The following is a 24,656-nucleotide window of genomic DNA, read 5'->3' on the forward strand; positions in this document are numbered from 1 at the left end:
TTTCGGTTGGGTGGGGGCGGGGGTGGTACTTAAGCCCCATCTACATTATAGCTTTCAAAATTTCTTTAAATCAATACTATATGAAAGCCTTTCTTTATCTCCCTGGGCAGAAATAATCTTGTCCTCCTTTAAAAGCCCATAGTACTTTATTCATGCTTGAATTGTAATGCCATTCATGTCTTCTATTATGTTTATCTTTATTTTTCCTAACACTGTCCACTGAAATCATTTAATATTTATTAAATAAACACATAAAGACATGTGAATATGCTTAATGATCTATAAAGTGATTTGAAATATAAAGATATGTTTTACAGTTAAAATATTGCTAATACTCCATTTAATGCATTGCAGTGTAGTTTACTAGAAATACTATTGTAACTTAAAATCTTTAACACAGCCTCTATATAATCATTAATTGCTAATGATTTATTAAAACACTGCATACATTACACCCTAATAAATGGGGAAGACTGATGTTAAAAAATATACCAATCCAGCCCTAGAAATACTATGAGTCAACCTCAGTATAAGCCCAAGGAAAAGACTTTAAAAATAAATTAAAATTCTAGTTAACAAAAAAGTTAGATGCCCAAGAAAAGCCCAGTACATGTAAGATTTCTAGTAATTCGTGATTATTACCATTAAAAAGATCCATAAAAGGTGACATATTGCTAAATTTTAATTTTTATATTCAGTTTATTCAACATTTCAATGGAAATGAGAAGTATTAATCTAATTGTCTAAACAAAGTTCTCACACAATCAGGTAGAGGTTTACACTAGTTATTAATATCACAGTATGGCACCTGACAACCACTTTCTTTATTTTCTTCATTTAATGAAATACAGAAAAGAATTCTATTATTTCCTGGAAGTGTGGATATACTTTTTTTTTTATTATTTGTATCTCCTAACTAGTTCTGAAGAGCAGTAATGTTTTCATTCAATGAAAGAAGAAAATGAATGTTTAATATCAAGACCTATAGAAGAATGTAAATACAACTAAACGTAAGTAAAGGAAACAAAATAATAAGGATGACACATGCCACTTCTGGGTCCATAACTGAAGAGTTGTGGAGATTCTATGTACAAATATAAAAATGATTTACTAATTTTTTTCTTAAAATGTTGTTCTTGCCAAGAAACCTTCAAATTTTAATTTGTCCAAATTGTTCCAATTTGCCAAATCAATAATGTATAATCAGAACTTAATCCATCTACATAGTCTCAGTTCTACTTCCAATTCAAGACAAGTAACCATGAAGTTGAGAAATTACAGTACTTTCTTGACTGCCTGGAAGCCAAAAATAACAGAAAAGTAGCAAGAATTAGTTTTTAACATCCCTTTTATAACATCAAAAAAGGTTACTTAGGGATACACACACACACACACACACACACACACACACACACACAAATTTAGATTTTATAGATGAGGCCTAATTTTGCATACATGGTCAAGTAGTTTTATAAAGTCCTGATTCATGTACTACTAATATCACCAATTTAGGAATTAATAAAACTAGTAAAATCAAAGAATATCAAAATGACTTAACTGATTAAGCCTGAAGTTTTACAGAAATATAAAATGAAATCCCTTTTAACTTTAGCAATGGAGTAGAGGTAAAATATAGTTGTAATAACTTATTTTTTAACCCTATACTATAATGTATTATATTTTACAAAAACAGTGACTGTGACACATCAGAATCTATGTAATAGTCAAATGGTTTCTAACGATCAAGAAATACACTGGGAGATGAATGTCAAGAAGCCATTACTTCCACATAAAATATTTTACCACCACGAGGCTTTGAAATGCAAAATAAATCACAGGTACTATTTCTAAATTATCTGCCATCAGAACCATCAGTCCACTGGATTCTGAACTGCAGTCACAGCTCTTCTTGGACTTTATATAATTTGACAACAGTGTACAGTTCTAAACATGTATAAATAAACGGAATATCAAACCAGCAGAAAAAATTGGCTTTTGTTAAGTACTAATCTAACTGTGCTTGGGATTAAAATGGCGTAATTTTTAATTCTCATGAAAATATAAGGCAAAAATTCTATTATCACTATTCAACATTTACTAAGCATGCCCTCAATGCCCATCTAACAAAAACTTTTTAGAAGATAGGAATTACATATAAAATATAAGATGCTTGAGATGCTTCCATACTACTTATTTTCAAAATAAGCCAAATTATATATAAGTGTACCCATCTACATGCTCAGTATAATGAATGTTCTATGCATGCACATGCTAACACAAAAGGTAAGAAATTCTTCAATTGACTCAGAGTTCCCCAAATATGGTATGTATGACTAACAGCTGAGAGGAAATACAACTGAAACTGTCTGCTGGAAATCCATTAAAATCTAGGCACAGAAAAATGCCTGGTTGATAGTATAGTTGGATGTGCAAATTTATGCAGGAATGTAGCCAAATCTTTGGCAATTCCCTCATGGTCTTAGATTTATTAACAATAGCCCTTTCTTTTTCAGCTGTAATGTTACATTTAAAGAACATTAGTGGAGTTGGAGGACCTGCCTGGTCTTTAAAACAAATAGACTAAAGGCTTGGGTATACAGAGTCATGGAATTTCAAATACAAACAAAAATTTGCACAAAAAAAGTATGCTCCACAAAAGCTTCCATATGCAACTCTCAAAAATCAGTACCTTAGAAAAAACAAGCATACTATTTTGCAATTCTTTCTACATTTGCCTTTGAACATATTCATTATTTTAAAAATTTTTCTGCAAAAATGATTTGTATCATCTTCTCTGAAATGAGTGTTATTAAAAGAATTCATAGGTTAAGACATATCCTCTTAATATACTACTTCACGGATTTATTTTCAGTATTTGCTTGTTGTTAGGAGTAAATTAAGTACTTAACTCTTACAAGTCATGTAACAACCACATTTGATTCTCGTTACTCTGTACTGAGCCCCTTCTATGCTCTCAATTCTGTGGAATGTTGTATCAAAAAATGAAAGCATGGTATTTTCTTCTTCAAGAGTTTATAATTCAACATGAGTACAAGTTAAACAAACGTATTCATTCAAAGGCACAAATATTCTACAACCAGTTCTGATTAGTGTGACAATATAAAATAAAATTGTTGACCATTTTGAAGGAAAAGTTCTGTAATTTTTCAGGAGAACAATAATAAGAGGTAAAATTGACACAATACTTTGCAGTTTAAGAAATGATTCTCATTGAATTCCCTGAATCCTCAGAACACCCCATGAGACTCCATGAGTATGATTTCCCATTTTACTGATGAAGAACCTGATATCCAGAAAAGGAAAGAGACTAAACGAAATTTATGCCTAAGTAGTAGAGCAAAGATTCAAACGTAGTTCTCAGAGCTAAATCAAGGCTGCCACTGGATTTATAAGTTCTTTCATAAAAGTAATCTAATTTGATCATTATGACAACTTTATTAGATAATAATAGCAGATAATATTCATTGACTGCATATAGTGGGGCAGGTGCTGTTCTATGCTATGTTAATTCATTCATTCCACACAAAACCCTATGAGGAAGGGTTCTGTTATGACTCCTATTTTACAGATGAAGAAACTGAGGCTCAGAGAAACTAGTTAACGTGCTCAAGATCACACAGCCAGTAGGTATGGGCAGCAGAAGTTAAACTCAAGAGCTTCTGGTTGCAGCATTAATAATGTTCTTCACCACCAGCTCACTCTTAGGTACGTTAACCTACAACAGGTTAAGAAACTTGCCCAAAGTCACAAGGAAAAAAAATTGCAGAGAACAGGCAAGAAGAATGTCTCCTAACTCTTCACCCTAGTTCCTTTTCCTAAGTAGAATAATGAAAATCATTACATCCAGAAGCTGTAAAAAGCTTTGGGTCATGTAGGTAGTTCTTTGAAGCAGAATATGAGCAAGTAAGGAAACACTGGTGGAGTAGCAATGAGAAAAGATTCCATCAGGCCAAAGAAGGCTTCTTCTCCACAGATTGAAGGGAAAAGAGAGTAAAATGTATGTGATCAGGGATAAGTACATTTGTTATTCTGATTTAGGGAGGACAAATTCAGATGAGTGAAGAGGGATGGCTCTAATTAAGAAAGTTAGTAAAAGTGAAGCACTACACTGATTTGTTTTGAAAGAAACACCACCAAAAATCTTGGAATAGGTATTGCAATGCTTTCAAAAGAAATGATACCCCCACCACAGCCAAAAGTATCTAGCACACAGAAGGAAATAAGAGAAGCACTGAAAGATTCTAATTACACATTTTCATTTTTTTAAATTAAAATGTCACTTATAGTTTAGCAATTCCTTTTCATTGTTAAAACCTTTCTGTGGAGTAGAGACTAAGAGAACATAATTAACATAATATTCTTCTCATTAGTTTTCATACCATGATTCTATGGTGCTGGTTACTTTATAGATCTTTCTCAGAATCATGTCAAAATCAGATGAAGGAAATTAAAACAACAACCCATGTGAATGGATAAACTAAAATACCAACCTAAACCTAAAATGCATGTTAAAAGTAGAATTTGCAATAAATATGGAAAAACTAATCATGGCAGAGACCGAAAGCAATGATGCTAGGATTTTGGTAAGAAGCACTTTTGAAAAGACATATTAAATGAGGAAAACTAAACCTAATGGAATTTCTTCTCTCATTACTTAAAATAAACCAGGTCACTGAGATGAGCGTACACTATGGTATTTTGTTCATTTTCATTTCATTTTTATTTCATCAAACCATAAATTCCCATGGAAATACCTCAGACACGTGCCCACAATAATTGGAATGCCTAACATTTCAGCGTAAGTACTTTTGCATGAGTTCTACTAAATAAAAAGAATGCAGTGAGAGCCCTCCAAGTTTTTTGGTTATGTCAACAGCTATTTTACGAGTATGAATTATCTCTGTACCTATAAACTACATGTGTAAAATACATTACATGAGTCTGTGTGAAGCCTTAATGCGAAGACCAAGGTCTGAGCTGCACACAGAAACATCAAAATAAAACTAAACTTCCTAGAATATAGCAATCATAAATTTTCTTACCAAAGCTATTACTGTTAAATATACCTTGATGAATTAAGTTCAAGTGTAACTACAATTGAAATGTATGATTCAACTGAGCTATGACCTACTTCCCTCTCAAAAGCAAAAGGGAATTATGACAGTTGTGAGACTTATATTTTTCCATTCCATGGTCTAAAAGTTATTTTATACTTAAACTATAAGCAAAATGCACCTGACATTTATTTGCTTTAAAATATAGTTATTCATGCTATTGCTCATAGGACAGATAGAATTTTAATAGCAATGTATCAAATAATAATTATATCTTTCCACGTATTTTTAAGCTGTACAGACCAAGAAGCATTCAGGAAGAAAATAATCTTAATATATAATATGATACCTAAGTCTAAAATTCAGTTATAACTACATGATATATTTACATACAACAGAACCTATAATCAACATGACAAATACAAAATTAACCAATATATGTGGTTGAAAATACCCACCCCTAGCAGAAAGCTTTTTGGTGTTGATAATTTTGGCAGCATATTCTTGTCCAGTAGGAATTTTCATACATCTTCTCACCACTGAGAATGCCCCCCTGGAAACCAATAATTAGCAGGTCATTAATATAACAGATATAATATTTCATTAAAAATTTATAAAATCTGAGCATTTTTATTGATTTTAGTGGATTGCCAGTGAAGTACAGTAATATCCAGTAAATGAACAATTCTTCCTGGAAACCCAGACTTTCTTTAATGTTGAAGAATAAAAGTAAATTTTATTTAACTGGGAGCACACATTATTAATCAACAAAATGAAAGGAACTGCCAATTATGACCGCTCTTGTTTGCACAAGAAATTTGAAAACATTTTACAGTTCACACTCACAGCACCAAATGCTCTGAGAAAAACCCTGCACAGAACAGAGCAGACGAGGAGCAGCAAAAAAATCTGCTGCCTACTTATTTTGGTAGGAAACAAAAAATTAATGTGGTTCCAAGTAAGTAAACATGACGATTATTTTCATCAAAATATAAATCTTGAGCACATTAGTGTGGTTTAACAAATCCTGGTATGGTGATTTCTCTATGCCTTGTTTTGGACTGGGGGAGGGGAGAGATTTGAATTAAGCTGCTCTTCCGACATATTCTCCATGTTTTCACACCAGACAATATATACATATGTAATTTTTATTACTTTTAAAAATATTTACCTTTCCTTTAATTACAGTATAAACCAACAACATACATATAAATGCACTCCTTTCATAAAAGTAACAGTCGAAACTAGTGAAAGAGGAATTGGGTTTGGGTTCCATGCTACAAAAATCAGCAATCACGGCTTGGCCCCTAGGTCCCTTTGCATAAGTCCTCAGTAGGTCTCCTGCCTCCTTCCCTAACATCTCCAAGTAGTTCTGCCAGTCGGGTGAAGGAGGTGGTTTTACACAATGCTAGGCTACTCTTAAGAGCGCTCTCAGTTTCCAGAGGGCTTTTCCGCTGCCTGTATAAATAAATCCTCCCAGAGAACGCAAAGATGCACACGTAAATCCTAGGAAGAATGATGGTGAGCGGTAATCTGGTGCAAAGAACAACACTGGATATAGGGCAAGGGGTTGGGTTCTGTTGGGTGGCCCTTTTCCTGGACAGAACAACTACTGGATGCGAAATAGACTCTATGCCAAGTTGAACTTTCGGCATCAATAAATATGGCACCGTCTGAGGCTGTGAGTTCTCATCAGTACCTGGGTCATACGGCCGACACGCCGGCTAACCAGGAGGCATCTCTATTTACAGAAAACATGATCTATGTTGCATTTTACATGGGTTCTAATTTCCTCTCCAAACACACATTACACACAGGCGCGCGCGCACACTTCTCAGGATAGCTACAACTGCAGAGATCGTAAATTCACTAAGTCTCTCAGTGCAGGAGGGTGGGGGACCATCAAAATGAGCCACAGTTGGAGTAAGGGTCCTACCCCTTCTGTGCTCCCTCCCTTTATTAAGACAGCACCTTCCCCAGAGCTGACAAACCAGGGGCCCTCCTCCCATTCCTCTCCCAAACTCCCTCGCCCCAAGACGGAGGCCGGTGGGTCGGGGGCAACGCGACCCGCCCTCAGCTGGAAAGGGGATATGCGGATGCCGGGCAAAGGTGCTTACTTTCCAAGCTCCTCGAAAAGCTGATACTCGTCCGTGAACCTGGTGCAGGTTGTGGTCGAAGCCATCCTCGGTCCGGGCTGTGCCCTGGCTGGGAGCGCGACGGACCAGAAGCGAGCAGACTAACCCCGGGACTGGCCCCGCGGCGCTGTCACCCAGGGCCGCTCTTACTTTCCTGGTCCGAAAGTAGCTCGCCCGCGAGGGAGTGTGCGCAGGGGCGGGGCGGGAGGGGAGATGACCAGAAAGGGTGGCGTGGGGTCTCCTCCCCACGGTCCGCCGATCCTCCTCCTCCTGCGGGCCTCGCTTCCTTCTTCTCCACTGGACGCTCCACCCGCCCCTTTTCCAGTCCCTGTCCCCAAATGCAGGGGGTAAAGTACTCAAGAAGAGGGGGCCGGGAAATGGAAAAACAGCCAGGCACGGGGCGAGTGGCAAGCAGTTGCGAAACGATCCGCACTGGAGCAGGAGGAGTAGAAGCAGGGGGGAGGGAGTCCGAGGGGGCGGAGGTGGAGTGCAGCGGGGCCGAGGCCGCGGAGCCCAGAGCGGACAGCCTGAGCCCAGCGGCCGCTGTCAGCAGGCTGAGGCGCGGGGCGCGCCGGGGCTCCGGCGAGCGTGCGCGCCCGAGGCCGGCTTCCCTCCGGCGGGCGGCAGCGGCTCCGGCGAAGCGAGGCACCTTGGCGGCCTCGCGCTGCTCACGAGCCCGCGCGGCTCCAAGACGGCGCGGCGAGAGAAAGAGCGCTCGGCTCAGGCGAAGCCTCTTCTGCCGTCTCCAGGCCTCCGTCTCCTCCCCCGGCGCCTCCTCCCGCCGCTCCCTCCGCCTGCCAGCACCCCCTCCCTGGCGAAGCCCCCTCCTCGCTGGTCCCACACCTCCCTCTAGCGACTCCAAGCCTGTCCCTTCGTGGATCTCTCGCACTCCCTCCTTTGGTTGCACACACGAGCACACCAGTCTAGGGAGAAACCAGGTGGGTGGAGGAGGATGTGCGGGGGAGAAGACTGGAGGTTTGGGTGAATGAGGCGAGACGTCACAGTTACCCATTTAAACCCGCACAGAGAAGGCTGCCTCAATCTGGGGCTGACTGAGCGGGAAGATGCAGGGCAACTCGAGGATGGCCCGGGGCAGCCGCCCTGGGTCGCGGAAGCCCACGCCCCTGTTTTGGGCGCCGGGCAGCAGGGACTTCTCCAGGCCGGTTCCCGGGCCACGACACCCGGTGGGCCGAGCAAGGGAGAGCAACCACTTCATCTCCACGCCGCTCAGAGTTGACACAGCAGGGGCCGGATGTGGGCTGTTCATTGCTCTCAGAGAAGGGTCCCAACCCTTCCCACAGCCACCAGCGACTGTCGGGGCAAAACCCAGCCTCAGCAGGGTTCACTGCGTCGCCAGCTCCCCAGAACCAGGCGCAGGTTTTCTCCCTCCCCCGCAGCCCCTTCTGCAAGGGGCAATGACGGCCCCTGAGCCACATTTCACTTGCCACCTCCAGGCCCACCTCCCCCGCTGTTTTCCAGGATGGTGGCTGAGACTCTGGCAATCCCCAAAGGCCTTTGCTTTGGCTGTGAACGTTAAAAGAATGAAAGCAAAAACTCCGCCGCACAACCACACCTTCCCTTCCCTTCTGAGTAACTCCCCTGCAACCTCAGTAAGTTCTGATAGTAAGGCGAATTCTCGCGATATTTCCCACTCTGGCGGTCAGGGGGAGGTAGTAGGAAGGCTGGGTGTCGGTCACGCGACCGGCGGGGGCTGACGTCATTCACATCACGTGAACACGTCTAGACTGTTTCGCTTTGCAAAGGGAAAAAAGAAAAGGGGCGGTCGTGTGTGCTTTTGCTTTCAGCCAGATAGTGGCAATTGAGTGCACTCCGTAAATGCCTATCTGGAAAAACCATTTAGCAGTTCAAGAATGTGTCCTTCCCTTTAGCATATCTGCCATTGTTTTCAGTAGGAGGAAAAAAAAAGTATGCATTACGATTTAAAATAGATAAACTGCTGCCGATTGCTAGAACAACTTCTGGGCCCTCTTTCCAGTTCTCCTTAATGAAACTATGCAATTGCAAATTTAGCCGCAGACCAAAAACAGCGTTATGGACGGTCTTTTTCAAATTACTGCCAATTGTTCTACAGCACGGGACTATAAAAACCTTGCAATCCTGTTGCTAATTTGCTCGTGGTATTACTTCATAGACAAAATTTCACAGCTGAAAGATAAAACATAATTTGCAGACACAAGAGAATCTAAGATTTAAAGGCGCTGCTGCTTGCTCCCAAAGACTGCTATTAATTAATGTTACTTTGTGGTCATAGATAATCCTAATTCCTTTTTTCCTGATCTGGGGAACGCTTCTGCCAATGAGTGAGCTTTCTACTGAAGTACTAAAAATGTTCACAAATTTTAACGTTTATTACAACAAAATTGAAGTTCGTATGTGTTTTGATTCCCAGCCGTAAAAGGCAAGAAATAACTGTGTAAAATGTAGTGCTATAGAAAAAGATGATACCAAGAACTGCATAAAAGAAACCTGGTCTCTAAATATTAATAATTGGGCTATAAATTGAAAAAAAAACACAATTTGGTCTTGGCTAAAGATTTGTAATATCTGAACTATTTAGCAATGTGGCTCCAAGGCCATAATGAAATAATTTAATATTTTTCCCTGAATCTAAGAATGAAACAGAAAAAGTAAAATTAAAACAATAAATAAAGGTAATATAAAAATTTACATCTGGGAAGAAAATTGTTTCTTAAATATTCAAGTAATGAAGTCTACATAACTACAGTATTTATCTCAGTTATTTAAACTACCAATAATTGTAAATGGTTATAATTGTGCAGTACAATAAAGGAAACATAACTGAGTTTTAATACTGATGTATTATTAGACAATAAATGTGTACATTTTTTACAGCAAACACTGCTTAATCTGTACGTACTCTTTCTTTGATTTATATTTTAGACTAAATATTTCTCTTATTTCAACAAATATTTACAGTTATTTCTGAAGTTTGAACCTCCTTAAAAAGTAGTCAGATTAGCCGGGCGCAGTGGCTCACGCCTGTAATCTCAGCACTTTGGGAGGCCGAGGCGGGTGGATCATCTGAGGTCAGGGGTTCGAAACCATCCTGGCCAACATGGCAAAACCCCGTCTCTAATAAAAATACAAGATTAGTCGGGCATGGTGGCATATGCGTGTCATCCCAGCCACTTTGGAGGGTGAGGCAGGAGAATCGCTTGAACCTGGGAGAAGGAGGGAGGTGGCAGTGACCCGAATTCGCGCCACTGCACTCCAGCCTGGGCAACAAGAGCAAAACTCTGTCTGAAAAAAAAAAATAGTCAGATCAAAGACTTTGTTGTTGTTGTTCTACTTCAACATCATTTCAGGAATAGCTACAAAATAGAGTTAAATTCTAAAAAGTGTAGAAATGTAGACCTATAAACATAATAACACTGGATGTTAGTGCCAAATGTATTTACATTTCATTATACATGCCTTACTAACTGCATGTCTGATGAACATGGTAGAGAAAGTTAAGAGGGAGAGTTAGTGAATAAAAAGTTAGTCATTAAAGTTGTTGAAGATAATAAGGCAGGCTTTATTCAAGGGGGTCCATGGTGATCAGAACCACTGCAACCAGGTCTTGCAGGAGGAGAGAGAGATTGGACTCTATTTCAACTCTTAAAAGGCCAAGTGGGGATTTACAAGCAAGGAGCAGGGTAGAGGGCTGTGGATATAAAATGACTAAGTATTCTCCCTCTTTCCTCTTTGGCAACTTGGAATTTTAAAAAATCCAAGACTTCAGTAGTTTCACCCAGAAAGTACAAGTTTCTAATGCTTACATTAACAAAGGCAGATATTAACAGATACTAACATTCATTGATTTCCCCTGCTACAAAGTTATAAGATAAGAAACAGCGAAGAGATAATGTTATCTCTATAGCTCCCCAAAGTGCAGAGTCCATCAGTAAATAGCAGATTCCTGTGAAAATTTTAGCAGGTGCTGTGTTGAAGCCACTCTTCACTGCAGATTTGGAGGCTAGGGGAAAAAAGTAACAGCAAGTTGCTGCCTTTCCAAACTGTGATAACTAAACCATATAGAGCCAGACAGATAGTCTACTGATGAGCAGATAATCTGTTTACCAGACCATCCATTAGTGCAAGATGAGTTTGCAGTTAAAAAGCAAACTATTCATAAAAGCAAAGCTAACAACAGAAGATATTTTCTTTGTTTCATCATGTGCTGAAAGAATCTTTTTCCTAAAAATAAAAATAAATGTGCAAATAAATAAGAAAACAAGTGATATCCATACAATGAAGAAATGTCTCTTTTGCATTACTTGCAAGTACATTGGTCAGCATGCTTGACCCTCCATGAACATACATGTTTCCCTGACACTCTGCTAAAAGAATTGCAGTAGGAAGGTACATTAAATAAGATGTATAATACACAATAATTGTATAAAAGGTTATAGAGTCATTAATAAAGAAAATAACAGATTTTGACTCTTCTGTGTACCTCTAATGATTTTCATTGACTTTCAACTTTGCAAATACTTATTACACTGGACTGTAATTAGACTGTCAGACCCTTCCTGGCAGGGACTGTCATTCAGTCCCCCCACTGTATCACTAGCACAGGGTTTTTGCCACAACAGGTGCTCAAAAATACCTTTTTTTTAAAAAAAAAAAACAATATTATGGTATTAACAGTCTTGTGTTTCCAAATATTAAAAATGCCCAATCTTTAATAGGGTATAATGAGGCCCCGTTGTTGCAATATTTAGTAGATTCTTTGTAATCCTGAAGTAACTTGACTTCTCTGTATAATTTCATACTCTTGACCTGAAATTCTCTCTGTTGGTTTTCATGTCTGATACCACACTTTCTATTCACAATACCTCACCCATTCCACAACATTTCTGCCTCTTTTCTTCAGTATCATTCCTGGTCTCTTTTTTCTCTGCCGCTGTGGTAAGTGATAGTGCTTTCAACCTAGGATTCCATCTTAGGTTGCCTTTTTTTCTCATTTTACACAGCTTTCCTAGGCTGCCTTCATAGCTATCACTGTGTTAATTATCATATGTCTTAAATTTGACTCTCCAGATGTAGACCCTAAGACAAGAATGTATGGAAAAGGGATTTATTGAGGTAGTATTTCCAGGGACAAGGATAATGTTAAAGAAAAAAATCTCATTCAATGATACTTGCTGAAGTATAGTAAGACAGATTTTATTCAGACTATCACAGTAGGTATAGTTACCACTGCAAGGGGGTTTTGCAGTAGGGGAAAGAGATTGGGCTGAACTTCAAATGCAAAAAAAAAAAAAAAAGGAAAAGTGGGAATTTATATCTAAGGAGTGGGAGTGGAGGAAGGTAGATGAATGGAAAATTACTAAAAGGAAACTTCTGAGGTAAGGGGATAGTCTGGCCAAACCTACCTAACAAGATTCTTACTGAAGGCAGGCTGGAAGATTCTGGATAAACAAACTTAGCAGGATTCTTAATAAAATTGGGCTAATGCAAACATTTGACATGGAAATTCAAACGTCGAGGGTAGGAAAGAGGATTGAGAGAAGCCTAACTAAAATTTGGTGAAGGAGAGACTCTTTGTCAGTAGAGAATTGGAGAACATGGGACAAAAACAATGCAAAAACAAAAAGCAGCATGTGCCTTCAAGTAAAGTCCCAGCATCAGCCTTATTTTCAGGGAGCTCTGGAGTATATGTTATACCCAGTTTTGTTACCCTCAAAGCAAGGGCTTTCCTATTTCTTCACCAGTCATTCATTGATCACTAGCAATGGAAGAGGGAAACAAATGGACATAAACTCCCTTGGGGTCAGGGTCTGGCCGTCCTTCCTGGCGGGCTGAACAGCTCCAGTGGCTCCAGAGTACGCCACTGAGGAAAAAGTCACAGGTAGAGGCTATTACAAGAAAAGACTGCAGAAGTGGGGTATGCACACAGAACTAGGGCATGGGCACAGAACTGGGATTCCAGAGAACGGAGAGTGGAAGCACCAACAGAATCAGCTGGATACTAAAGTGCTAATGACCCTGCAATCTCTGTCTGTAGCAAAGGTCTTTTTCTGAGCTTCAGACTCATATTGCCCGCTCCCTACAGGAAACTTCCTCCTGGACGTTGCACCTCTGACTCAACATGTCTAAAATTAATATGTCTTCCTTCTACATCTGCACCTCCTCCATATCTCAGTGAAATTTCAGGGTCATCCCACAATCAATCACAAGTCCATATACATCATAACATTCCTACTGCAAATGCCTTAGTTTAGGCCACCATCGTTTCTCACTTGGATTCAGAGGAATTCATACTAAACAAATCTATCATGTCTCTTCTCAGTATAGATATCATTATTAGCTCCCCATATATCTTTAGGAAAAAAGTTCAAAAAGTCTTTAGTACACCCTACCAGGCATTTCAAACTACTCACTGCTTAGTTTCATACTCATTCCTTGTACCCACATATACCCTAACTCCTAAACATTTCTAGAATTATCTTGCATTTCTCATTACCAGCATTCTAGATCAAACTATTGTCTTCTCTCAACCAGTTTGCAGAAACAACCTCTTAACTGCATTAATAATTGTGCTTTCTTCCCTCTCCTACACACAGCTGAGAGAAACATCTTTTGAAAATAAATTTGATCCCATCATTCCTTTGCTAAAATGTTTCAGGTATGCCTCCAGTGATCTTGAAATAAAGACCAAAATCTATCAAGGTTTAAAAAGCCTTACATGATCCTCCAATATTGTTATACTTACTATGATTAGTATTTTAACCTGTCTGAAAATTTTTGAATGGTTTGAGGCAGGCAGGTATCTACTTTCATTTTCTTTTCCCCTCAAATGGATAGCTAGTTTTGCCAATGCATTAACTGAATAGTCCATCTGTCCATCTTTATCTTTTCCCACTTGTTTGAAAGACCTTTTTTTTTTTTTTTTTTTCCGGAGACAGGGTCTCAGTCTGCTTCCTAGGCACTGGAGTGCAGTGGTGCGATCTCAGCTCACTGCAACCTCCACCTCCTGGATTCAAGCAATTCTTGTGCCTCAGTCTCCTGAGTAGCTGGAACTACAGGCATGCACCGCTATGTCCAACTTTTTGTATTTCAGTAGAGACAGGCTTTCACCATGTTGCCCAGGCTGGTCTCAAACTCCTGAGCTCAGGCAATCTTTGGCCTCCCAAAGTGCACGGATTACAGGCGTGAGCTACTGTGCCTGGCCTGAAAGACCTTTAAAAAAAATCATATATTCATTTACATTGGATTATTTCATTACTCTTCATTACGTTCAGTTTATCACTTTGTCAATTCCTTTAACAGTACTCTTCTCTTGATTCATGTAGCTTTAGAGGAGGGTAGCATTTATCTCAACAATCTTGGTGTTTAAAAGTTAACTTTTCCTAAAAGCCAATGGCTTAGCCTTTAAATTACCTTGGTCAAAAGTCGAAAATTATTTTTTCATCATGTAGGGGCCAATACCAAGGATTTACTACATGCTATGTAGCGGGTAGCTAATACAAACTATAATCAAAATAGACTTTAGAATATATTTTTAATCTATTATCACCAAACCTACAGAATTATAGTACTCTGTCTCAATTATGTAATGAGATGTCCAGCCAATTTATTATTATTATTATTATTGAGATGGAGTCTCACTCTCTCCTGGAGTGCAATGGCACGATCTTGGCTCACTACAACCTCCAAGTCCCAGGTTCAAGCGATTCTTCTGCCTCAGCCTCCCGAGTAGCTGGGATTACAGGCGCCCACCACTACCCTCGGCTACATTTTGTATTTTTAATAGAGATGGGGTTTCACCACGTTGGCCAGGCTGGTCTTGAACTCCTGACATCAGGTGATTCGCCAGCCTCGAGCCTCCCAAAGTGCTGGGATTACAGGCGTGAGCCACCTCGACCAGTGCTAATTTATTATTATTCAGGTGCTACTTATTCATTTCCTACATAGTCAAGGGCCCTGTTATTTCTTATTCTCCTGCTTTTTTGTTTCCTAGAGTTGGCTTAGACTTGTTGATTCATTCCTTCAAAAAGCAGAAAGAAGTTTTAAAAATCTGTTTGCCTAATGACTTAACACATGTGGCTAAACCTAACCACCAAGGTCTGTTCCATCTTACTACACAAACAAGGTTTGGGCTGAACACATAGCTAGAATACCAGATTTTCCTGTTTTGAGATTAATTTTTTGGCAAAGAAATGGAGCAAAAGTGATATATGCCGCTTCCAGACCTGGTTCATGAAAACCTCCTATGCATGTTCTTTAATGTTCTTCGGTCTCTGAACGACTGGGATGGCAATTCCTAGGGCAATCTTATAAGTATCATATTGAAGATTGCAGACCCACTGTCAGCCTGGGGCCCTGAAAGACTTCATGCAACAGAGCTGCTGCTAATATGGAACCCTTGCTCTGACCAAAGAAATAAACTTCCTGTTCTTTAAGGAACCGAATTTTGAGGATTCTATTTGTTTCTGTAATTTATCCTCCCCTATCTAAAACAAAGTATGGAAACAAATTTTTAAAATCAAAAGCGCTATACAAATATTTATTGTAATTTAAACCTTAAGAATAAAATTACGATTAAATGAAAACATGTGATTTGCATTAAGGCCATATTTTATTTTTGTCTATTGTGCATGTGTCCATGAGTGTGGTAATTGAGAGTTAGCTGTGTTGTAGAATGGCCCAACTCCAACCAGAACAAGTATCTTTATAGTTAAATAATTAAAAAAAAAAAAACACTACATTCTTGTTCCTATTTTCCCCGCCTTCTTCCCCCACTTCCCCCACACATGATTTCCATTCAATGAGGAAAACAGATTTTTAAAGGTTCTGAAAGTTATGGCAATACCACTGAAAAAGGTGATGCATCTTTATCCTTAAAGCTCTCCCATTTTTAATGTTTTTCTGTTTCATTTATCAGTGGTTAAAAAAAAAAAGAGCCTCAATTAGTAACTTGTATGTGAACAACACCTCTTTTTCACAACTGCTTGGTTTGTTTAACAAGGAAAAAGTGCTATCAACTTAAGAGTGAAAAGGTGTTTTTGAAGGTAGAGGTAATTATGGTGGGTTGTCAAACAACATAGTAATAGAAAACAAAATGAAGGACCCCTACAGCTTAAATATGAAGACTGTTGTAATTAATTTTGCAACATTTATTCTATAAATTGGTGTGCGTGTGTGTGTGTGTGTGTGTGTGTTAGACCAGGTGCTCTGAGAATATAATGTGGAAAAAATAGTGTCTCCACTTTTATAGGGTTTATTTTTCAGTGGGACAAATAGGCATTAAACCAATTACTCATTAAAAAATTAAGTAATATAAAGGAAGAATATGGAGAATGTGTATTATTTGTCTTGTTGGAGTAGGCACAGGTTTTTCTGAGAATGTATGAGCAAAATGAGATCCAAAGGATCCTATTATTTTGTTTATAATAGTTAATAGTTAATATTAATAACTAAATTAAAGAGAAAGTACAGGGAAAAGCATTCTAGTAGATGAAACAGGACAAATTCAAGGAACCAAGTGGGTCTGATGTGGTAAGAGTGTAGTAAGTGAAATGATTCTATAGAATTGGGCAGAAGAGTGTCTCATGGGGCACTTAAAATTAGGCGAAGAACTGTGCAAACACTGAAAGGATTTAAGAATGGGTGTGACATGTCTATATTATAGAGTTCATTATCACTATCTGGTGGAAAATGAATTTTCCCTATCAGCAGTGACTTTAAAAGGCAAGGTAAGGAAAAATGATAGCTAGACTTTAGGTGGTGGTAGTAAAAATATAAATCAATGAATATTTAAAATATATTTGGAAAATAAATAGTAAAAAATTTTTTAAAATTGACAATTGATAACTTCTGTGTTAATATAAATTAGATAAAACTGTAGAGCACTTATGTTGGTATGACTGGGGTCTTTTTGTTTTTAAATTCTTCTCAGGAAATATAAAACCACAGATCAATGAATTACTGTTTGCTTCAGGCAATTCCATCAGACCAAGTTATTAGAGAGAGGACCCTGTCACCTGGTCAAGTAGCTTGCTTAACAGTTTAGTTATAAAGACTTACTTTACTGTTTCCACCAATTTTAAACTAGTAGATCATGAACTTTGCCCAATTCTCAATCAATTCCCCTTTGAGAAAGACTTTATTAAACCACTTGAGGCTAGACTTTAAATGCTATAAATATCTCACCTCTAGTTTCCTTCTGAAGCACTAGGATTCTAACAAGATGGTATCCTATTTGCAGCGCTTTATTAACAGATTGTTTAAAGATATTTTGGGGAGTTAATGTAAACATAGGAAGTTCAGAAACACTGGGATAGTCATACCATAAAATATATAAAGCTATTATTGCATTGAATTATGCTGTAGGGAAGTATTGTGATAGAAAAGTGTCACAATATATTAATAAAATTAAAGTTATTGAAAAGTTTACATATTTTAACCTCAGTTTTGTGTTTGGTTGTTTACATGGATAGATGATGGATAGATATTCAGTTCTCTAAGTAAAACTATTTTTAATTATGATTACCTCCTATGGAGGTGGAAATAAGAATAATTTTTTTAGAATTTTTTTTTTTTGAAACAGACTCTGTCTCTGTTGCCCAGGCCTGAATGAAGAGTGCCACAATCATGGCTCACTGCAGCCTCAATCACCTGGACTCAAGCAATCCACCCACCTCAGCCTCCTGAGTAGCTTGGACCACAAGTGTGCACCACAACGGACCTGGCTAATGTTTTTATTTTTTGTATTTTTCTCCCTATGTTGCCTAGGCTGGTCTCAAACTCCTGGGCTCAAGCAATCCTCTTACTGAGCTCAGCCTCCCAAAGTGCTGGGATTGCAGGGCTGAGCTACTGCACTGGGCCCAGAATTTTAATTTTTTTTTCTTTTTTTATTGGAGACAGAGTCTTGCTGTGTCACCCAGGCTGGAGTGCAGTGGCACTATCTTGGCTCACTGCAAGCTCCGTCCCCTGGGTTCACGCCATTCTCCTGCCTCAGCCTCCCGAGTAGCTGGGACTACAGGCGCCTGCCTCCACATCTGGCTAATTTTTTTGTATTTTTAGTAGAAATGGGGTTTCACTGTGTTAGCCAGGATGGTCTCGATCTCTTGACCTCATGATCTGTCCACCTCAGCCTCCCAAAGTGCTGGTGAGAGGTGACAATGTGCTAGCAGCCCTCGCTCGCTCTGGGCGCCTCCTCAGCCTTGGCGTCCGCTCTGGCCGTGCTTGAGGAGCCCTTCAGCCCGCCGCTGCACCATGGGAGCCCCTCTCTGGCTGGCCAAGGCCAGAGCCGGCTCTCTCTGGTTGCGGGGAGGTGTGGAGGGAGAGGCGCTGGCGGAACCCGGGCTGCGGCACTCGCGGGCCAGCACGAGTTCCGGGTGGGCTCCGGGTGGGCGCGGACTCAACGGACCCTACACTTGGAGCAGCTGGCGTGAGGGGCTTAGCACCTGGGCCAGCACCTACAGAGGGTGCACCGGGTCCCACAGCACGGCCAGCCTGCTGGCGCCTCACTCGAATTCTCGCTGGGCCTCAGCCACCTCCCCGCGGGGCAGGGCTCAGGACCTGCAGCCTGCCATGCCTGAGCCCCCTGCCCTCCCCCTGACCCCGTGGGCTTTGGCGCTCCCCCAGCCTCCCTGACAGGCACTGCCCCCTATTCCTCCGCACCCAGTCCCATAGACTGCCCAAAGGCTGAGGAGTGCAGGGAGTGCTGGGTGTGCAGTGTGGGACTGGCTGGCAGCTCCACGCCGCCGGGATTGGGATTCACTAGGTGAAGCCAGCTGGGCTCCTGAGTCAGGTGGGCACTTGGAGAACTTTTATGTCTAGCTGAAGGATTGTAAATGCACGAATCAGCACCCTGTGTCTAGCTCAAGGTTTGTAAATGCGCCAATCAGTGCTCTGTGTCTAGCTAAGCTGGTGGGGACTTGGAGAACTTTTGTGACTAGCTAAAGGATTGTAAATGCACCAATCAGCACTCTGTGTCTAGCTCGAGGTTTGTAAATGCACCAATCAGCACCCTGTCAAAATGGGCCAATCAGCTCTCTGTAAAATGGGTCAATCAGCTCTCTGTAAAATGGACCAATCAGCAGGATGTGGGTGGGGTCAGATAAAGGAATAAAAGCAGGCTGCCCGAGCAAACAAAGGTAACCCGCTCAGGTCGCCTTCAGTGCTGTGTAAGCTGTTGTTTTGCTCTTCGCAATGAATCTTGTTGCTGTTCACTTTTTGGGGATGTGCTGCCTTTATGAGCTGTAACACTCAGAAGGTCTGCAGCCTTGCTTTTGAGGCCAGCGAGGCCACGAACCCACAGGAAGGAACTAACAACTCCAGATGCGCCGCCTTTAAGAGCTATAACACACACCACCAATGTCCGCAGCTTCACTCCTGAAGTCAGCCGGACCACGAACCCACCCGTAAGAAGAAACTCCGGACACACTATGTTTTAGAACTTTAACACTCACTGCTGGAGTCTGTGGCTTCATTCTTGAAGTCAGTGAGACCAAGAACCCACCAATTCCGAACACATGTGGGATTACGGGGGTGAGCCACTGCGCCCTGCCTAAAATTTTTCTTCATTGAATATATTTTACTTGTACAATAAAAAGCAAGGAGTACTACAAAGAAATACAACTTCTGAATTTACGTATATTTGTGTATTAGAATGTAGATTCCAGAATCAGAAGTGCGGAATTTGTAAGCTCTGTGATTGAGATTTGGTGATGGGGAAATAGGATAGGGACCAGGAATAACTTCTTTGCATGGGCTAGTTTCACAGTAATCTGGTAAGATATATAATATTTTTCATTTTATGAATGAGAAAACGTGGGTACAAAATGTTTAAATAACTTTCTCGCTGAAAATATGGGTCAATTCAAATTTAATACTCAAGAATATGTAAGATAATAGTAACGGGTAACATTTGTTGGGTGTTTGCTATATGACTCAGAACCTTCTGAGAGTTGTCTATTATCTTCATTTTATAGATGAGGAAACGGGCACAGTCATGTGTGTTCAAAGGAAGTGACTGAGTAAGGAAGCAAATTCAGGTAGGCTGAGCCCCAAAGCTTGTATTTTTAATCACTGCATATTACCTTCCATATTTTTATTCATTTCCTATGCCACAGCTAGATACTCATAGATATCTATACTTTTCAGATGGGCAATGCTGAAAATATTTAGCTATTTAAGTTTGGCTGATTTTTAAGGGGAAGAGCAGTGTGAAGTGAGCAAATGGACTGTAGAAGTAATTTGTCTTCTGAGGAAAATCAGTTGAATTTCCTTCTTTGCTAATTAGCAACCCTAGTCCCTAAGTGTCAAATAATATCAGCCAGTCAGCACTGCTTTTCCAGAGAGATTGGTGACTTGTTTTCTAAACACACTACTTCTGTAGTTACTATAATATGTCCTGCTATAGAAGTTTGGCTAAGCCCGTCTTTCCTCTCTTCCTTTTAGGGATCACCTTTAGTTTTTACTTCTCTCTGGTTCTGGTACCTCCATACCCCAATTTAGTATTCTATTTTATATTAGGATAATTCAAGTAAGGGTCTGCAAATCTAGACTAAGTTGTAAGGAGGGGAAAGGAATGATAAACTTCCTAAATCCTCACTGCATATCCCAGCGACTAGAGACAAACTCATTTTCTTTTTTCTTTTTGATACAGAGTGTCACTCTGTCACCCAGGCTGGAGTGCAGTGGCACAATCTCGGCTTGCTGCAACCTCCACCTCCTGGGTTCAAGCAATTCTCCTGCCTCAGCCTCCTGAGTAGCTGGGACTGCAGGCATGCACCACCACGCCCAGCTAAGAAAACTCATTTTCTTAATGCCATTCTCCTGGCTTCACCCCCAAGCCCCATCTCAAATCCTTATCCCATTTCCAAGATCTGCTTCCTGATCTTTAGGCTCTTCCAACAGTCTGGTAAGGTCAGAATGTGGATATTCTCAGAAATGTGAAGGAAGGATTAACGTTCGTGTGGATTCTGTCAATAGCTATCACGGCCCTCTGTTTAAGTCTGTGCGGTCTGGCTTCCATCCCTCTACTCTGAGGATCCTGCTTATGACCAAGGACTCCCAATGATCAAATCCAGCCAACTGAGTTAAGCCTCAACCTCATGTGAATCTATAGAAATCTGCATAGCCAGTTACCACTTCTGAACTGTTTTGACTCAATTCAATTCCAACATGAAGTCACCAAATGTTAGCACAGACTCTGCAGGTTAAGGGCTCAGCTCCACAAAACTGTCCCCACTTCAGACTTCTGTCCCAAGTCCCAGGTTGCCACATGTATGTATAACCAGCTGGCTATAAATTATGGGGAGGGGTTCCCATATTCCCCTCCACAGGTTTGATAATTTGTTAGAAACACTCACAAAACCCAGGAAAACAGTTGGCCATTTTATTATAAGAGATAGGAGTTTTCAATCCTTGGAGTAATAATGTGTGACTGATGTTTCCTTGTTTGTCATTTCTAGCAATTTCCAAATCCTATAATTCTGTACTAAAAGTATCTCTTTCAACTCCCATTAGGATTTATTCCTTCCCACTTATATGTGGTTACGGAGGCTGTCCTTATTAAAGAATGCAAATGAACAGCCAGGTGAAGAGGCCCAGAATGGTTCCCAATGCAGGAGCTTCTGTTCCATGGAATTGGGGGTGTGCTACCTCCCAGCACATGGACCAAATTTAAGTGTGCATCAACCTGGCTGTTCCCCAAAACCCATCATTTAGAGTTGTTTATGGAGGTTTTCAGTTATGGAGGAACGATTTATTAAATCAGGCCATTATTGATTAATTCAATCTTTAGCTCCCTCTCCTCTCCCTGGAGTCAGGGGAGGGGCTGAAGTTTCTAACCCTCTATTCATGCTTTAGCTTTTCCAGTGACCAGAACCCATCCTATCTGGGGGACCACAGCCACCAGTCATCTCATTAGCATACAAAAGAGACAACTCCTGAGATTTCAAGGGTTTTAGAAGCTGAGTGCCAGAAACTGGTGACAAAGACCAAATACATATGTATCACACCATCTTTTCTTGAAACTGTCTTCCTTGGACTTTCTCAATTCCAGTTCTCCTGGTATTTCTACTGCTACGAATTGTTCCTTCATTATTCATTTTGTTGCCTTGTTCTTCCTTTCCTTTTTTCTTAAACTTGGGTCTTTCCCACTGCTTTGGCATGTATAACACTGCCAAAGCCCTTAGCCATTATCTCCATATAGATAAATCACACATCGTGATAATTAGTCTCAGTAGTTCTGAATAGCTCATTCTTATTTCCCACTTCCTTTTTGTTGCCAATGTGTATCCTTTATAAAGTTTCAATATCTGCTTGCGGTACAATTTTCCTATTTATTCAAATTCAATTGGAGTAATAATGCTTGACTGCTCTTCCCTTGTATTAATTTCCAACAAGTATCAAATCCTATAGATTCTGTATTAAAAGTATTTCTTTCATCTGTCCATTAGGATTTATTCCTTCCCACTTACATGCCATCATCATGAAGGGAGCTTTTATTATCATGGCTCAGTGACTGCCATGTCTCCTGACTGTTTCACCTATTGAGCCGCCTCTTCCAAACTACCAGCTTACGGCTTCAGTCTTCTATGATTCCCATTGGTCACCTTCTATATTAAAAATGAGAACAACTTAAGAAATTAGGTCCTAAAATAAATTTCCCAGCATATGCATTCCTTCCATAATAACTATTACTTATTTAGCATATACTATGTGCCAAAAACATCATTAGCCATGTTACTGATAGACAGGAGACAGCCAAGGTCCCCGGCAAAACCCCACCTTTAAGCCTAAAGCAGCCTGAAGGCTGAAAAGCCGGACTGCAGGTCCTGGATGAAGCCAGGCTTTTCCCGACTGATTGTTTCTGAATGGTGCCCATCTGCGCACTGGGAGGACGGGGTGGAGCCTTGGGAAGTTCCCGCCATTTGCAAGGGGGAGGAACCTGGCCTCTCCTGTTCCTGTGTGGTGACCTGGGATTCAATCTGTGAGGCGGGAAACCTGCTAGCAGTACTCTCTCTCTCACTTTGCTGAGAGTTATTTTTCCTTTTTTCTTTTCGCCCAATAAACCCTGCTCTACTCACCCTCCAATGCATCCGCGTGCGTAAATTTTCCTGGTTGTGTGACAAGAACCTGTTTTTTTTTTAACAACATTTTATATATTACTTTTAACCTCTTCAACAACTCAGAAAACTAAAGCTTATTATATCTATTGTAGGTTTTAGCAAACAAGATTCAATTAGTGATATATTTGCTTCCATAATGTCACACCTACTAGAAGGCAGATAGCTCTGTCATTTGATCCAGATCTCTTGGATTCCCAAAGCTCATTCTGAAAATGTAATATATAAGATGCTACCAAGATGCATATACTAGAGAATCACTGAATGAAAACAAAAATATTTGTATTATGTCACTATATATTGAAAAAAATTAAAAATTAACACAATGAAGTTAGGAAATTTACTCTTAGGGATTTTTGTTGATGTAGAATAAAATTAAGTATAAAGCAAGAAAATATTGATACTTTTACCTGCTCTAAATTTCTTATCTCAGATTCATGAAATGGTAACTTCTATGTCAGCGAAGTATTTATTTAGATCCAAGCTGGGATTGTAACTATAAGAAGGAAAATATCTTTACTACTCTGCAAACAATGGCAGGGACTTCTGGAATGTATTATGTGAAATTGATGCTTGTAAACACATGATTACAAAAGATGTTTATAATGAACTACATGCTTGAGTTTGCCTCTCATACACAATAATAAAGTGCTGACTCCCTATTCCTCCAGCTAGAAGGAAACTAAGTAAATATATGAAAATGGTTCTGTGAATGCCCAAGATGTCACAGTGTGTAAGAAAACAAGGCTTTCCCCCACAACCATCATAGTAAAATAAAACAGAAAAAAAAAAAAAACTTTGGTAAACTATAAGCTACTGCTCAGAGGTTTTATTGTAATAACGTATTCAGTGGTTCCACTTTGGTTCTTGTTTATCTCTCTGTTTCCATTTTTGTTTATGTCATTAATATGTGTTTGTATATAAGTTTCTGATTCCTTCTTTTAGTACCATCCCTCCAATTTTATGTTTATGAATTGTTCCAAAGAGGGGGAAAAAAAGGCATTTTATGTCAAACAACATGGCTTATTGTCCAGCCTGAGGAAGCCATTATACATAGGAAGTGAATGAAAATTAAACTCATTCTGGATGCAGTTGAAGACAATCCTTTTTGTTCACTATATTCAAGAAGGATTTATCAGTCTCTGAAACATAAGAGACCCAGAATCTAAAAGGGATTTCAAGAGATCAATCTAGAAGTAAAAGGAAGGCACTTTGATGTATTCAAACGTCAATTCAATATAGGTTATTGCCAGAATCTTATCAGAATCTGCCAGTGATTCCTAGACATTACTTTAAAGCCGGTATTTATGTAGCTAATACAATTCTTTGATTTC

At 39.9% G+C, this 24,656-nt stretch overlaps 1 protein-coding gene and 1 long non-coding RNA gene across 48 annotated transcripts in view; one reads left to right on the top strand and one right to left on the bottom strand.

Annotated features, from left to right (window-relative positions):
* Positions 1–8,181, bottom strand: part of CAMK2D (calcium/calmodulin dependent protein kinase II delta) — a 309,552-nt gene extending 301,371 nt beyond the window's left edge. For 26 of the 47 annotated variants that reach the window (XM_024356257.3, XM_024356250.3, XM_063809802.1 and 23 more), the window contains exons 1-2: positions 7,193–8,181; positions 5,534–5,628 (exon numbers count right to left, since the gene is read on the bottom strand). In XM_024356257.3, the coding sequence (XP_024212025.1) occupies positions 5,534–5,628; positions 7,193–7,257 (160 nt within the window). In that variant the 5' untranslated portion in view covers positions 7,258–8,181. The remainder of the gene's footprint in view (positions 1–5,533; positions 5,629–7,192) is intronic. The other 21 variants (XM_063809803.1, XM_063809793.1, XM_063809804.1 and 18 more) reach the window with 2 other exon arrangements.
* Positions 8,182–19,340: 11,159 nt separating this feature from the next.
* On the top strand, positions 19,341–23,288 carry LOC129143760 (uncharacterized). Its single transcript, XR_008547595.2, has 3 exons — positions 19,341–19,735; positions 20,179–20,241; positions 20,856–23,288. It is a non-coding gene; the product is annotated as an uncharacterized LOC129143760 (long non-coding RNA).
* The last annotated feature ends 1,368 nt before the right edge of the window (positions 23,289–24,656 follow it).

Source organism: Pan troglodytes, chromosome 3, assembly GCF_028858775.2.
Source record: "Pan troglodytes isolate AG18354 chromosome 3, NHGRI_mPanTro3-v2.0_pri, whole genome shotgun sequence".
Taxonomy (NCBI): domain Eukaryota; kingdom Metazoa; phylum Chordata; class Mammalia; order Primates; family Hominidae; genus Pan; species Pan troglodytes.